The sequence below is a fragment of the Pantherophis guttatus genome, chromosome 2 (genome assembly GCF_059756535.1).
Source record: "Pantherophis guttatus breed Tessera chromosome 2, ASM5975653v1, whole genome shotgun sequence".
In the NCBI taxonomy this organism is placed as follows: domain Eukaryota; kingdom Metazoa; phylum Chordata; class Lepidosauria; order Squamata; family Colubridae; genus Pantherophis; species Pantherophis guttatus.
Genome location: NC_142064.1, coordinates 289,548,452 through 289,565,046, shown reverse-complemented (window position 1 = coordinate 289,565,046; position 16,595 = coordinate 289,548,452). Strand labels below are relative to the sequence as shown.

Here is a 16,595-nt window from a genome sequence, read left to right as displayed (position 1 = left end):
TAAGATAAAGAATGAATTGTTAAACTTTAAAGAATAAAAGAGAACAAATATGAATAAATAACAATAATTAGAAATACACATACAAACATACAATGTATTTTCTTTTGTAGGAAGTTAGCACCCACCTCTTTCCTGGAAGAGTGAAATATTTTAGGAAATATGAAAAAGGCAGAATATTATATTTCCCTGGGATAAGCATGTTTTGAAGCAGCTCCCATCTTCTTGCCCCCACCCTTTGTCAATGGGCCATTAAGGCCTGGGCCAGTCTATTCTACATAAGAAAGATCTATCTCCTTCAGGCAGAGCCATAGTAGGATTTGCCAAAGATCCAATAAAGTTAGGATTAGCCCTCTACACAATAGCAGCAGAAACTCACCACGTGTGACCTGGGAAGCACATGTGACCATCAGCCAGCAAGGCTAGCTAAGACCCCCACCCCCTGGGAGTCTGACAACCAATCAGGATACTCTTTCGGGGCCCCAAGAAATGCAGAGTCAGAGAGAGCATAAAACCCGAGGATTTACTGTATCTGCCCTTTTCTGTTCAGGAACTCAAGCCATGTGATCCTGTCCACCATTAAACCATCTTTCCAAGCAGTCTCCATGTTTCCAGTGTCTTTTTCCCCACTTGGAGCAGAACCTAGGAGGAGATTTCTTCCAACATTTTGAACAGAGTATTTGGCCGGTTCACAAATTTAAACAGTGTTTAGTCATTTCAATTAAATTTACAATTTCTATATTTCCTTTTTGCCATATTTATTCCTCATCTATTTTTGTAAAAAACCAATATTACCCTTCATCCTCATCTCTAATCTTAATCAAATTCAATTTTTCCCTTCTATTCTATATTATACCCCTTCCCATTGTCATCTATTTTTATATCCATCCTCACATTGGTTAATTATGTAATATCACAGTTGTTTAATATAAATTCAACATTTTAATATAAATCAATTAGTTATATAACTACCTTTTTTGTATATTAATCAATATGAACATGAATATTCCAATTATTTCCATGTAATCCAATTTCTTACAAATCAATTAATTATATTTACCAATAATAATAAACCAAATAATTTCCCCCATATATTCCTCCAAACCACAACTTAACCATTTCTGCTTTCAACACAATATACAATTAATAGTATCAATTATTACAATTCCCTAGTTAAATAGAGTTTTTTTTCTTTTGTGTTTTAAAATCTTGAACTTTCCTCTTTTTCCCTAAATTTCCCATTGTTTGCACCTACCTTTTTTGGTGAGGAAAAAGAAAAGAAATCTGCCTGCCTAATTTTCCAACGTTGCAGCAACAGCAAAGCCAACAGTCTGCTTTACTTTCAGTTTCGTTTTTCAGCATAGTTAGGGGAAAAAAATCTGCTCCAGCAAGCGGCAGAGCCCTGAGCAAAACAGCTGAAAGTCGGGAGCCGATCTAATCAAGGGCTAATTAGCCTATGCTGAAGCTCCACGGGCCAATAAAATTACAAAAAAACACTGAACCATTTGTTAAATTGCTGGCTCGCCTGCCCCTCGCCCACCACTATTTATTGGCAATAAATAGTGGTGCGGAGGGGTGGGGCAAGCCAGCAATTTAACAAACGGTTCGGCCGAACCCGCTAGAACCGGCAGAATCCCACCACTGGCTATAGGGCGGCTCTTTGAAGCCCCGCAGCACTCTAGCCATCAGCTGGGACTCAGGAGGCAGCAATAGATTGGGAGTGGGCGGGGTAAGCGAACGGCCAACGATCCAACAGAGCAGAGAGTGAGGTGAGTGAAGGCATGGGGGGGGGCGAGAGAGGGCTTTGGCGACCCCTGTGAAATGGCCGTTCGACCCCCAAAGAGGTCGCGACCCCCAGGTTGAGAATTGCTGATTCATTAAGTAACCATTTGAAGTTCCAGTGGCAATAAATGATGGCTCTGACTTCCTCCTTCCCTCCCTCACTCCCTCCCAAATTAGGCATACTTCAGGATATGAGAATGAAAACCACTCTGGTGTGCTAACATTGCAAAGGATCAATCAAGAAGGAAGATCTTTGGAAATCAATGGGGACCAAAATAACATGAAATTAAGAATTACTTCAAAAAATTACTTCATCCTTCCTGATGAAACACGCAAAAATACGAGTGGAAACTTTCTCTGGGATGTCCAGATACCAAAAATAATCCAGCCTGCCAACAAAGGAGAAAATATGTAGCTCACGGTTGAAATGAGGGGTCCTTGGTGGTCTCTGAGCTTGATTGTGTTGTTGCAGACCTTTCATTAGCCAAACGAGGGACGATCATCACTGCACCAACAAACCTCAGAGGGCACCAAGGACCCCTCAATCCAACCTCCATCCACTGTGTCAAATTAATCACTGTGTCAACCAGGATGAATGCAGAAGCAAGGAAATGTTTTAGGTCAAAGCCCTGTTAGGATGTGATGGAATAATGAGAGATGTCAATGTAGACTGCATGCAGAAAGCTTCAGGGTGAACAATTTGCCTTTCAAGCAAGAGGCCGGAATGAACAGAAGGAAACAAATGCATGGGAAAAATACATTTTTCAAGCATTAGGGACATGTTCTTCTCTTTTTATGATGTATCATAACATTAACTTAAAATTAACTATCAGTCATATAGTTACTTGCTAAAGATGCATCAAATTCTCAATGGAGCCTTCAGCTTTTCGTGTTTTGCTTTTGCTTTTCTTTCTCTCCTTTCATTTATGGTCTAATGATATATCCCTGCATTCAATTCTGCAAGGGGCTTAAGCTTCCTAGTCACATTTCTTGAGGTGAATTTCCTACTCAATCCCTATGTAAAAATGGTTTTTCCTCCTCATAGTTTAGCTTTCTATTCCTTTTTCAGGATCTTCCTTTTCTTTCATCAGAAGAGACCAGAGGGGTCCCTGCCCTTTCTCCTTCCCACTTTACCGAGAGGCTGAGTGAATAGTTTGGGAAGGGCAGCTGCATGTATTGAATTAGAGAAATAAAAAAAGAAATAAATTAAAATCATTTTCCTGAATTGTGGCCTTCCTGCCTGTGTCCCATCTGCCTTCCTTCAGGCGGGAGTTCTCAACAACCGCAAGATACCAGCTGTCTTTCCCACAGAGGCTCCTGGTCCTCCTCTTCTGACCGCCTGGCTGTTTCTGACAAGATTTGGACCCTTTGGAGGCCTCCCACAAAGTCTGCGGAGCCTTCAGGGCGGCTGTTCTTGAGGGAAGCGACTTTAAATCCTCCAGAGAGATTTTTTCCATCTCCACAGACGGTTCCTGGACAGGAAAGAGAGGAAGATGGAGAAAGTGGCGCCTTTAAAAACCACAAAGTTTTTCTTGGGCTGGCAGGCATTAAGAGGGGGCTTTCCTCCTACTCCCAAACCCATCATCCCTGCCCTCTCCCTTCCCCTCAGAGGCACTCCTCTTTCCCGCCCTTTCTACAATCCTGGCACTTCGCTCCAAATCCACCAGGGGGCGCCCTCCCCCAAGAGAAAGGAACTCCCGGCGCTTCCCCATTGGTCCACTGGAGGGCGAGCGTCACGGTCGGCTTTGTAGGGGTGGCGTGGAAGGAAGTGACATCATGAAAGCTTGCCGCTCTAGGACTCCGCACTCGCTCTCCTTAACCCTTGGGGTTCCGCAGGAGGCGGCGAGGCTGCAAGAGAGTCTGGCGGGGGGGAGATCCAGACATTCCCCGGGTGAGTTGGGGGCTCTTCCCGGGCAAAGTGAGGCAGAGGAGGGAGAGAACCCCGCCCGGCCCTCCTACAGCTTCAACCCCAGATCCCATGCTCCCCAGCTGCCCTCTCCATGCGAAGAGGCTGAGTGGGGGGTGGGGAGGGTCAGCCTTGCGGAGGCTCAGAAGGTCGCTCAGTGGCTGAATTCCACTTTCTAATTCTTAATATTTGTTTTTCTTCCCATCTCAGATACAGAAACTAGAAGCCATTTGTGGTCTTTGCAAGGCAAACTTTTCTCTTGGGGGAAGAAGAAAAAGAGCGGAATCCCTTGGAGGGATCAGTCCTGCAGCCCCAGAAATGGTCCCGTGAAGGAAAAGGCATCTGGAGACCCACCAGAGTCCTTGGAGCCATTTGCAGTTGCTCTGCAGGACAGAGAAAGGATGGAGACACAACCTTTTGGAAAGGAGGGAAGTGGAAAAGGCCCTTCAACTGCTCAGCCTGGGAAGGAGATCCTGGAGGAGGAAACCATCCTCCCTTCACAAGTTCAGCCCTGGAACTTCACCCAATGCCAGGAGGCTGAGGGTCCTCGAGGACTTTGCAGCCAACTCCATGGCTTTTGCAGGCGATGGCTGAGACCAGAAAAGCACACCAAAGCTCAGATGCTGGACCTGGTGGTTCTGGAGCAGCTCCTGGCTCTTCTGCCCCCAGAGATGGAGAGCTGGGTGCGGGAATATGGAGGGGAGACCAGCTCCCAGGCGGTGGCCCTGGTGGAAGGCTTCCTCCTGAGCCAAGCGGAAGACCAGAAGGAGCAGGTCGAGTTGCAGGTAAGAGTTCAAAGACAATAGAGAATCTGTTTGAATACTTCACCCCTCCTTCCCAGACTTCTCTGACATTCATAATATGTGGAGATATCCCACCTATTCTTGTAGGACATTGTTCCATTGTTTTCTCATTCAACCACAGGGATGGATATTGGGGGCTTTGAGGTGGCGTTCCTAACATAGGAATCCACTTTAGGTTGTGTGATGTACATTAATTCTGCTTCTTCCTTCCTCCTATTGGAAGTGCTGTACTGTGGAGATCAGAGATCCTGAGGGAAAGAAGAACCCACCAAATCCCCCTCCGGAGCTATTTTTCAGGAGGATCCCTTGGGAGGATCAAACTCAGGACACCTCAGGAGGTAACTGAAGATCCTCTGATTACCCATCTATCTTAACTTTGCTCTCTCTTCTCTTCTATACGATTCCTTCTCCTATTTATACTTCTCCACACTAATTGCATCTACAGATAATTGCCCAGTGACTCTCTTTAGGTGAGCTTCCTCATATTGGGGAAGGGAGAGATTGAGGTCCACCCGAAGGGGCATGCTGAGGAATTGGGGGTTTTTCTGGAAGACAAAATAGCTTGACTTGGTTCCCAGTTGCTTGGTTCCCAGTTGCTATAATAGATATACTCATCAGAAGGAGTTACTTCAAATGATTAGGGAATCTGCACCACTTAAATATTGGCATCCACACATCACTTTGAAGGCAAATGATAACCTTAATCTCCATTGATACTCATCTTTCTTTTAAAAAATCATACTTCGCAAAAAAGCACCAGAAAGGACTGAGGATTCAAAATCAGAATAGAGCTGGAAGGGAACTTGGAGCTCTTCTAGTCCAGCCTCCTGATCAAGCAGGAGATCCTATATCATTTCAGACAAGTGACTGTCCAGTCTCTTCTTAAAAATGTCCAGTGAGAAAGCACCCACAATGTCTAAAGACAAACTGTTCCGCTGGTGAATTGTCCTTACTGTAAGACAATTCCAGATTGATTCTCTCCTTGATTAGTTTCCATCCATTGTTCTTTATCTTGCCCTCTGGTGGTTTGGGGAGAAAATTAGATATTAGATTAACAGAGTTGGAACGGACCTTGTTCCAACCCCCCGCCCAAGCAGGAGACCCTACACCATTTCTGACAAATGGCAGTCCAATCTCTTCTTCAAAGCCACCAGCAATGAAGTCCCCACAAATTCCGAAGGCAAGCTCTTCCATTGGTTGATTGTTCTGTCAGAAAATTTCTCCTTATTTCTAGGTAGAATCGCTCCTTTTTTAATTTTTAATTTATTTATTTATTTATTTATTTTTATTGAATTTGTATACCGCCCTACTCCCGAAGGACTCAGGGCGGTGAACAGCCATAGAATAAAAACATATAAATACAAAATTTAAAATAGAATAAAACGAATTAAATAATTTGGCTGGGCAAATTTAAAACCCCAATAATTTAAAACCCCAATAATTTAAAACCAAATTTAAAATTTCCATTTAAAAAGGAGAAAGACTTAGATCAGGCCAGCTTGATGAAATAGGAAAGTTTTGAGTGCGCGACGGAAGGTACGCAGATCCGGAATCCTCCGTATCTCCGGGGGGAGCTCGTTCCAGATAGTAGGTGCCCCCACAGAGAAGGCTCTACCCCTGGGGGCCGCCAGTCGACATTGTTTGGCCGACGGCACCCAGAGGAGCCCCTCTCTATGGGAGCGTACTGGTCGGTGGGAGGCTATTGGTGGTAGCAGGCGGTCCCGTAAATAAGTTCAAGGCTTATCAAGGATCCTTGATAAGTTTCCATCCATTATTCCTTGTCCGGCCTTCAGGTGCCTTGGAAAATAGCTTGTCCCCCTCCTCTCTGTGGCAGCCCCTGAAATATTGGAACACTGCTATCCTGTCTCCCCTGTCTCTTCACTAGACTAGCCATGCCCAGTTCCTATAACTGTTCATGTTTTAGTCTTCCGTCCTTTAATCAGTTTAGCTGCTCTTCTTTGCACTTTTTCCAAAGTTTCAATATCTTTTTTGCAATGTGATGACACAAACAGGATGCGGTATTCCAGGTGTGGTCTTACTAAGGCTTTATAGAGCGGTACTAATACTTCATGTGATTTTTATTCTATGCCTCTGTTTATACAACCAAGGATTGTATTCGTTTTTTTGGCTTCTGCCGCGCACAGGTGATTCATGCTTAATTGATCATACATTCCGACTCCAAGGACCCTTCACAGTTACTATTTTCCAGCCAGGTTTCAGGTAATCTGTTTTTCCTGCCCAGGTGTAAAAACTTACTTTTCTCCACATTAAATTTCATTTTGTTGGATTCTACCTTGTCTTGTTTGGATCCAAAAGGCAAAATATGCATACAGATCAAAATCTTCGATCAGACGTTCGATCAGAAGCCGGCGCCGACTGGCATACCTCCAAGAATACGCATGCGCCATCCAGGTGGAAAGGGGTGCAATGTATTAAGTATGCTGAAGTAGGAAGTAACATTCTGTTCGTTGATTGATTAAAGTAATGTTCTGTTGTGATTGGTTGAGCCGCATGACAGTTGGCTTTATAAGAGCTGTCAGGCAGAGTTCTAAGCAGTTTCAGTTATAGCTGTGGCAGTTAGCCCAGCCGTTGTCGGCCACCAGCACCACCAAACTTCTTAAAAGACTCAGAGCGGTTCTAACCAAATTCCAGAGAGGGGGGCTCAAAGTTAAGCGAAGCAAATGTATTGTAGCTGCTTCCAAAATCGAGTTCTTGGGTTTCCTAATTGATGGTAAGGGTATACACCCTACAGAGTCTAAGACGAACGCTATTTTACATGCCCTTGCTTCCACCAACAAGGCCGAACTTCAAACCTTCTTAGGCCTTTTAAACTTTTATGCAATTTTCATACCACACAAGGCATCTATTGCAGAACCTTTGCATCGTTGCTGAACCGAGGGACACGTTGGAACTGGGATTTAACTGCAGCCGCTGCATTTACTAATGTCAAACATATACTTGTTTCAAACTCTGTCCTCGCTCACTACTGCAAGGCCCTATCCCTAGTGCTAGTATGTGATGCTTCTCCGTATGAGGTGAGAGCGGTCTTAAGTCACCGTTTCCCTGATGGCCGTGAAGCCCCCGTTGCATTTTTCTCCCGGACTTTGGCTTCAGCGGAGCAAAATTATTCACAGCTAGACAAGGAGGCTCTAGCATTGGTAGATGGAGTCAAGCGGTTTCATCATTACCTATATAGTCGACCTTTTACATTAGTGAAAGATCATAAGCCTCTGCTTGGTCTACTAGCAACTGACCGTCAAACTCTGCAATTCCTATCCCTGAGATTTACCAGGTGATCTGTGTTTTTATCTGCCTACGACTACACGCTCATGTACGTGCCAGGCAAGAATCTGGCTCATGCTGATGCCCTCAGCCGGTGCCCCATGCCAATGTTGCTCTCTGACCCAGCTCCCGCCTCATCAGTCCTGATGATTGAAGACTCACCTTTCGTTCTGACGGCGGCTGACATCACTCGAGTTTCATCTCCTTGTTCTGCATAAAGCAAAATCGTCCCGGATCCGGAGCACTTAAGGGCTTTCAGGGAGCTCTCACCCTGCAAACCCCAGGCTTAAAAAAAAGCCTGGGGGTCTAGGGGAGCTCTACCTAGACCCTTCTGCTCTTCTCTCCCCTTTTTTCCCTGGGGGAGAGTTTCGAGCCACTAGAACAGCCGATTTTCGCTGTTCTAGCGGCAAACGGAATCACGGGGCTGGAGCTCCTAAAGGAGCGTCCATTCGGGGAACGCGGAGCCACCGGAAGTCCCTGAGTGGATCTTCTTATGGGAAATAAGATTACTATGTCTTCTGAACTTGTTACCAGACTCTCTGCATTTGTTTAGCTTCTCCGTAGAGTGAATCCCTTCATGGAAAGTAAATTATCTGTTTGTTCTAAAACATGTTCCACATTACAAACATTTGTAAGGCTTCTCTTTTGTGTCAATCACTTTTTGAGATTTAAGGAACTTATTTCCAAGAGAAAGAATGAATGTTTTTTTTTTTTTTTTTTTAATTTGATTTATATGCCGCCCTTCTCCGAAGACTCAGGGCGGCTTACAATGTGCTCAGCAATAGCCTTCATCCTTTTGTATATTTATACAAAGTCAGCTTATTGCCCCCACAAACTGGGTCCTCATTTCACCTACCTTAGAAAGGATGGAAGGCTGAGTCAACCTTGAGCCTTGGCGAGATTCGAACCCTGCAGTAATTGCAGGCAGCTGGTCTTAAGCAGCTTAATAACAGGGTGCTTTAAACCCTTGTACTACCAAGGCTCTTGGTATGTACCATTGTATGAATGAATGTACCATTGTAACTGTCTCTTACCTGTTACATCTGCCTGACCCACCATAGTGCGGAGGCAGGGAATGTTGTGGGTCTCATCCCATAGGACAGGGGTCAGCAACCTGTGGCTCTGGAGCCACATGTGGCTCTTTCACCCCTCTGCTGTGGCTCCCTGTCACTCAAAATATGTGTCACAACTGCCAATGTGTGACACCCACCAGCACACGATTTATTGAGCTTTTCAACTTCCGGTAGGCCAACAATGGATAAATCCAAGAAAAGAAAAGTTTCAGAACAAAACCGAACGTTTAATTCAACTAGATATGCTAGTTTTGTGGCCACTCAAGAAATAGCCAGGCACAGGAAGGGTTTTTGTGGCTCCCGGTGTTTTCTGTGGGAAACAGGTCCAAATGGCTCTTTGAATGTTTAAGGTTGCAGACCTCTGCCCTAGGAAGACATACCTCGTGAGACCCAGAAGATGGGCCTTCTCCATTGCGGCTCCCTCTCTGGAACATCATTCCTCCCAGAGATTAGAATGGCCTCCCACAGTAGCACTCTTCCGGAAGTCCCTGAAAACCTGGTTCTGCCAGGGGGCCTGGGGAACCCAGAGTGGGATGGAACCCGTACAATGGCTCCTGTGAGGTGCTTTCGACAGGGCAGGGGGTGGGGGTGATTTTATTATTTTAATGTATTATGTAATTCTCCTTTTATTAGTTTTCTTATTTTAATATGGGTTTAATATTTTGCAAGCTGCCTTGAGTCGCCATATGCAAATAGGCGGCATATAAATTGTCTAAAATAAATCAATAAAATAAATATTTTGTTAATTATTTATTTTGAAATTATTTATTCCTTACAGAGAAACAAAGAATGAAATTTTCTGGTTTTTATGACGGTGATCAAACAGCGGTTGAACCTCTAAATCAAGTAAGAAAGGGAAAAATTATTAGATCTGTATTCTCGCCTTCAGGAAGTGAAGTGGGTGTACAGAGTTCTCTCTCCTTCTTCCCCCCCCCCCACTTGTTTGGACTGGGTTATTTTTGTGTCCTGCCACAACATGGACAGCAGAATAGCAGGTTGAAGTTGCTGTCAGCCAGCATAGCTTCCTCTGGTTGTCTTGTTCTGCTAGGTGCTCCTCCAACTTTGCCTTTACAAGAAGCACTTCTTTTAACATTCTTCAAGAATTAGGAATAAATGTATCACAGTGGTAGGAACTGCTGGACCACCTTTCTTTTTGTAATTTATCAACCTCCTAAGGTACAGATTAACACAGTTGGAAGGGACCTTGTAGGTCATCTAGTCCAACCCTCTAACACCATTTCTGACAGTTGGCAGTCTAGTCTCTTCTTGAAAGCTCCCAGTGATGAAGCTTCCACTTCTGAAGGAAACTTCTGTTCCATGGGTTGATTGCTTTCACTGTCAGAAAATGTCTCCTTATTTCTAGGTTGAATCTCTCCTTGTTCAGTTTCCATCCATTATTCCTTGACTGGCCTTCAGGTGCTTTGGAAAATAACTTGCCCCCATTCTTTTCTATGGCAGCCCTTCAAATATTCGAACACTGCTATCGTGTCTCCCCTGATCCTTCTCTTCATTAGACTAGCCATGCCCAGTTCCTGCACCCATTCATCATATGTTTTAGCCTCCAGTCCCCTCATCATCTCGGTTGCTCTTCCTTGCACACTTTCTAGAGTCTCAAGATCTTTTTTACATCATGGCAACCAATACCGGATGCAAAGTTCCTAAGTGTGGTCTTACCAAGGCATTATAAAGTGGTACTAATACTTGATTCTATCCCTTTCTTAATGTAACCTATGATTCTATTGGGTGTTTTTTGGCAATTGTAGCACACTGCTGGCTCATGTTTAAGCAATTGTCCACTAGGACTCCAAGATCCCTGTTCCACTTAACTACTTTTGAGCCAGGCATCACCTATTCTATGGCAGTGCATTTGGTTTTTCTTTCCTAAATGTAGCACATTACATTTCTCACCATTGAAGTTCATTTGGTTAGAAGGTGCCAATCTGTCAATCCTTCTATATCTCAAGCCTATTTTGTGCAGTGTTGGTATTCCTGTCAATTTGGTATTTTCTGCAAATTTGATGAGTTTCTCTTCAACTCCCTTGTTTAAATCATTGATGATGATGAACAGATCTTGCGAATCCTCCTGTTCTGTTCTTTTTTCCGTGTTCAGGAGAGTCTCGTGTCCTTCGAGGAGGTGGCTGTGTATTTCTCTGAGGAGGAATGGTCTCTGCTGGATCCTGACCAAAAAGCACTGCATTCGGAAGTCATGTTTGAAAACTATAGGAATGTGGTCTCTCTCAGTAAGTTTTCTTTTTTCTTTCTTTTTTATTGAAAAGTTTTATAAAAGATACAAACATTTTCTCCCCGCCTCCCATCTCTCCACCCTCACCCCATCCCACCCCCCTTGCCCACCCACTCACCCTTTCCTCCTCCAGTTTCCCCCCCACCCCCCTCCCTAGACTTCCCAGAACAAGCACAGGGTATAGCATTCACAAACATAAAACTAAAATATGCTAACAATTTGTTAACTTCAAATTCTCCCTAGGTCTTTAACTCCTTATAACTCAAAACACTATAAACATAAACTAAAAATTAAAAATGTTTCATTCATAAGCTATATGAAACTTCTTAGTCTGATACTTGTTCTGAATATAGTCAATCCATCTTCTCCATTCCGATATATATCTTTCGTTTGAGTGATCTTTAAGATATGATGAAATTTTCGCCATCTCTTCCAAATGCGCAACTTTTAGTGTCCATTCCTCAATAGTAGGAATGCTGTGCCACCAGTAACCTGGCTGCTGTTATTAAATTTAAAACCAACTTAGTCTCTGTCACTGTACAATCCGTAACTATTCCCAACAAAAAAAAACTGTGGTGTAAATTTGATCTTTTTCTTTAAAATATTTTGAATAATCCACCATATTTTTATCCAAAAATAGAGCCTTTGTAGTACAGGGGTTTAAGGCACCCTGTTATTAAGCTGGTTATTAAGACCAGCTGCCTGCAATTACTGCAGGGTTCGAATCTCGCCAAGGCTCAAGGTTGACTCAGCCTTCCATCCTTTCTAAGGTAGGTAAATTGAGGACCCAGTTGTGGGGGCAATAAGCTGACTTTATATAAATATACAAAAGGATGAAGGCTATTGCTGAGCACATTGTAAGCCGACCTGAGTCTTCGGAGAAGGGCGGCATATAAATCGAATTAAAAAAAAAAAAAAAAAGCCTTAATTTTTTTACATGTCCACCATATATGAAAATACGTAGCATCTTCACACTCACATCGCCAACATTTAGGTTGTAAATTTGGATACATACAGGCTAGTTTTTTTGGATCTAAATGCCATCTATAAAACATTTTATAAAAGTTCTCTCTTAAATTTTGGGCTTGTGTAAATCTTACATTTCTAACCCATATCTTTTCCCATGTTTCCATCATTATTGGTTCTCTTATATTTTGTGCCCATTTTATCATACAATCCTTGACTAGCTCTGTTTCTGAATCTATTTCCACTAATACATTATACAACCTTTTTATGTGCATTTGACTTTTGTCTCTTATTTGTTTTATCAAGTTCTCATCCTGTTGCAAAATACCAATTTTCTGATCTTCTCCCCATCTGGCCTGCAGCTGTCCATACTGAAACCAAGTTCTAATTATTCCTTCTTCTTTTAATTGTTCCATAGATTTTAGTTGTAGTCTAATTCCTTCTTTATGAAGGAGTTCCTTATATGTAATCTTATCTTGTTTTTGCTCCACATTTATATTCTCTATCGCGTGTCTGGGTACTGTCCATATTGGTAACTTATCGTTTAATTTGTATTGATACTTCTTCCAGACACGCAATAAAGCATTCCTTAATATATGACTTTTAAAAGTCTTATCTATTTTCTTATCATACAATAAATAAGCATGCCAGCCGTAGACCAGACCATATCCCTCAATGTTTAATATCCTTTCCTCCGTTAAATTTATCCAATCAGTAACTGCTGAGAGAGCAGCGGCTTCATAATACAATCTTAAATTGGGCATTTTAAGACCTCCTCTTTCTCGTGTATCTTGCATTATCTTTTGATTTACTCTCGGTTTCTTCCCTGCCCACACAAACTTATTTATGCCCTTGTGCCATTCCTTCAAATTTTCATCTTTTTTAAGTATAGGTATCATTTGAAAAAGAAATAAAAACCTTGGTAAGACATTCATTTTTACTGCCGCTATCCTTCCCAGCAAAGACAATTGTAATTTTTTCCACTTTTCCATCTCTTTCTGTATTTTTTGCCACAACGGTTCATAATTGTGCTGGTATAGTTTCATATTTGTAGTCATAATATAAACCCCTAAATATTTAACCTTCTTTACTATCTCAAATCCTGTTACCCTTTCTATCTCTTCTTTTTGGCTTTTAGTCATATTTTTAGCTATTATCTTTGTTTTAGCTGTATTTATTTTAAAACCAGATACTTGTCCATATGGGTTAATTATATCCATCAAGGCTGTAATTGATTGTGCTGGTTGGGCTAAGGTAACAACCAGGTCATCCGCAAATGCTTGTAACTTATACTCATGCTGTCTAATTTTAATTCCCTTTATTGTATCTGTCCCACGTATTTTACTCAGTAAAATTTCCAGCGTCAAAATAAACAACAATGGAGACAAGGGACAACCTTGCCTTGTTCCTTTTTCTATATTAAAAATATCTGTTAAACCACCATTGATTATTATTTGCACTGTTTGTTTCTGATATATATTGCCTTAATAGATTGTATAAAATATTCTCCAAGTTGCATCCTTTCTATTAATTTCAATAGAAAATGCCAATTCAATCTATCAAAGGCTTTCTCCGCATCCAAAAATACTAGCACTGTGGGGACCTGGTTGTTCCTCCCCAAATACTCTAGTAAGTTAACAATTTGCCTTACATTACTTTTCATTTGTCTACCATTTATAAAACCAGTTTGATCATGATGAATCATTTGCTGCATAACTGTCATTAATCTATTTGCTAATATTTTAGCAAAAATCTTATAATCTGTATTTAAAAGTGAAATCGGCCTGTAGTTTTTTGGATCTGTATGATCTTGACCCTCTTTTGGGATCAAAGAAATAAAAGCTGTCTTCCAAGTTGGAGGTACCTCTCCTCCCTGTTGTATATTGTTAAATAATTCCTTCAGTGGTTCCACTATTTCCTCCTGTAAACTTTTATAATAAACAGCTGTCAAATCATCCGTCCTAGGAGCTTTACCCACTTTCAACTGCTTAATTGCAAACAAAATTTCCTCGGAAGTTATCAATTGATTTAAACTATCCCTCTGCTCTTTTGAAGTTATATAAATATTCTCTTTCTGCAAATATCTATCTATATCTTGAATTTTATCACCAGTATACAGCCTTGAGTAAAACTCTAAGAAAGATTTTTTAATCAATTCTTGCTCATAAACCTCTTTACCTTTGTATTTTATTTTCTCTATAGTCCTTGATTTCTGCTTTTTCCTTAACAAATATGCTAACCATCTACCAGGTTTATTGGCATTACAAAAAGTATTATGTTTAGCATATTGTAAATTAGTTGCCACTTGATCTGCTATTAACATATTAAATTGACCTTTCAGTAAATTAATTGCCTCTTTAATTTTCTGTTGGATTAACTAAACACTCGTTCTTGTTTTTTAATCTCTTCTTCTAATTCCTTTCTTTTTTCCGCCCTGTTTTTTTTTGTACTTATTATTCAAATATATCAAAATACCTCGCATATATGCTTTACTTGCATCCCACACCATTTCCATCGATGTACCCTTTTGCATATTCGTAAATATGCATATTTCATAAATTTTTTACACTCTTTAACATTTTCTTCATATCTAAACAAATTATTGTTTAACCTCCAGGACCTCCTAAGCCCCTTTCCATATTCCAGTTCCATCCAGACTGGACTATGGTCTGTCAGTGTTCTTGAACAAATCTTCGTATTCTTCACCCTGGAAAAGAGGTCGTTAGTAATTAGTATAAAATCAATCCTTGAAAAGGATTGATATCTATCCGAAAAGAAAGTAAAATCTTTTTCTTCTGGGTTTCTTTCACGCCAAATATCCCTCAACTCCCAATCATCCATGATCTCCAAAAACGATTTGGGCAGTCTTGCTTTTGCTGAGACATTTTGCTTAGGTCCCTTCTTGTCCTTTTTAACATCCAAAACACCATTCCAATCACCCAGTAGGATACAAGTTTTATATCCCCACTTAGAATGTAGGAAATTATAAAAATTTTCCTGTTGTTGGTTCGGGGCATATACTCCAATTAAAAGTAATTTTTCTCCCTTTATTAAAAGTTCAATCACTAAGAATCTTCCTTGATCATCTGCTTCAATTAATTTAGCAATTAAGTCTCTTTTCAGATATATAACTATACCATTTTTCTTCTCTGGTGCTGCCGCTACATAATGTGTACCTAATCTTGTATTCATTAAATATTTTTGATCTTGTATCCTAATATGAGTCTCTTGTAAACAAATTACATCATTTTTAAATTGTTTAAGATAGTGAAATATTTTTCTCCTCTTCTGTGAAGAATTCAAACCATTAACATTCCAAGTTAGAAATCTAGTTCCCATGTTTGGGCCTCTGAAGCTTTTGGAGCATTTGCTGATGGTCTTGCCTCATTTGACTTTTAGGTCTAGCTCCTCCCACTGCTTCTGTTTTTGTAGTTCCTTGAGTTGCCATCTGGAGTTGTTGCTGTCTTAATTCTTCCTTGCGTTTAGCTGTTGCTGCTCTGGTCTGTCTTTGATCCTTTGGTTCTTCTGGTATATCAATTAAATCAGCAATCTGGATTTGTAGCAAATCTTCTTGATTGGTCGAGGCTCCCCCCTGGACTACTGTCATCAACTCTTCTCTCTCTCCTTCCATTACTTCCTTTTTTCTTTTAACTTCTGGTGATTTTGGTGGCCCAGCCTTTAACACGTTGGCATAGAAATCTCTTGCTTTCCATACTGTATTAAGCTGGTATCTCTCACCCGAATAGTTCACCACTAGGCCGGCTGGCACTTCCCATCTATACTGTATCTGGCATTTTCTCAGTTCATCCACCAGGAAGACATATTCCCTTCTGACTCTCAACATTTTGGGGGGGATTTCTTTCATTGTCATCACCTCCTGGCCTTCAACTTGAAGCTTCTTATTAAAGGTAGCCTGTAAAATTTCATTACGTAGTCTCCTTGTGGTAAAGTATATTACAATGTCTCTTGGTAAATGTTTCTGTCTGGCCACCCACAAATTGATGCAATATATCTGCCAGCCTAACTCCATTTTCTGCTCCCCCAACATCTGTGCCAGTGCTTCTGACATCATCTCTTTCAAATTCTCTTGTTTGTTCTCCTTCACCCCTCTTATTCTTAGAGCAAATTCCATATCTTTGTATTGAATCATTGTTACATCAGCTTCAGCCCTTTCAATTTTGTTCTGAGTCTCTCCTAATTTATTGTCCAAAATTTCAGTAAATTGCTTAATTTCTTCAACCTTATCATCCAAAATTTCAATGTTGCCTGCCAAACCTTTAAATGCCAGTATTATATCATCCCTAATCTCATCTGAAACAGTCTGTATTTTTTCATTAGTTTCATTACTTTTTTCATTAATCACAGTAGCAATTTTATCCTGTGTAACTTTTAGGGCTTCTTGTAGCATTTCAAACGTTAAAGTCTGTGGATCTGTTGGGGGAACAGAGGCTTGCATTCTAGAAGTATGAGCTGGAGAGCTTCCGGCACTCCCAGTTCCTTTAATAGGAACAGTCTTTACAGGTTTTGAGGCCATTTTTCAGTTT

At 41.2% G+C, this 16,595-nt stretch overlaps 1 protein-coding gene across 1 annotated transcript in view; it reads left to right on the top strand.

Annotated features, from left to right (window-relative positions):
• Positions 1–3,661: 3,661 nt before the first annotated feature.
• LOC132708964 (uncharacterized) overlaps positions 3,662–16,595 on the top strand; it is a 71,149-nt gene continuing 58,215 nt past the window's right edge. The window contains 4 exon segments of the mRNA XM_087884942.1: positions 3,662–4,470; positions 4,712–4,826; positions 9,622–9,689; positions 10,954–11,083. Of these exon segments, the coding sequence (XP_087741068.1) occupies positions 4,087–4,470; positions 4,712–4,826; positions 9,622–9,689; positions 10,954–11,083 (697 nt within the window). The 5' untranslated portion in view covers positions 3,662–4,086.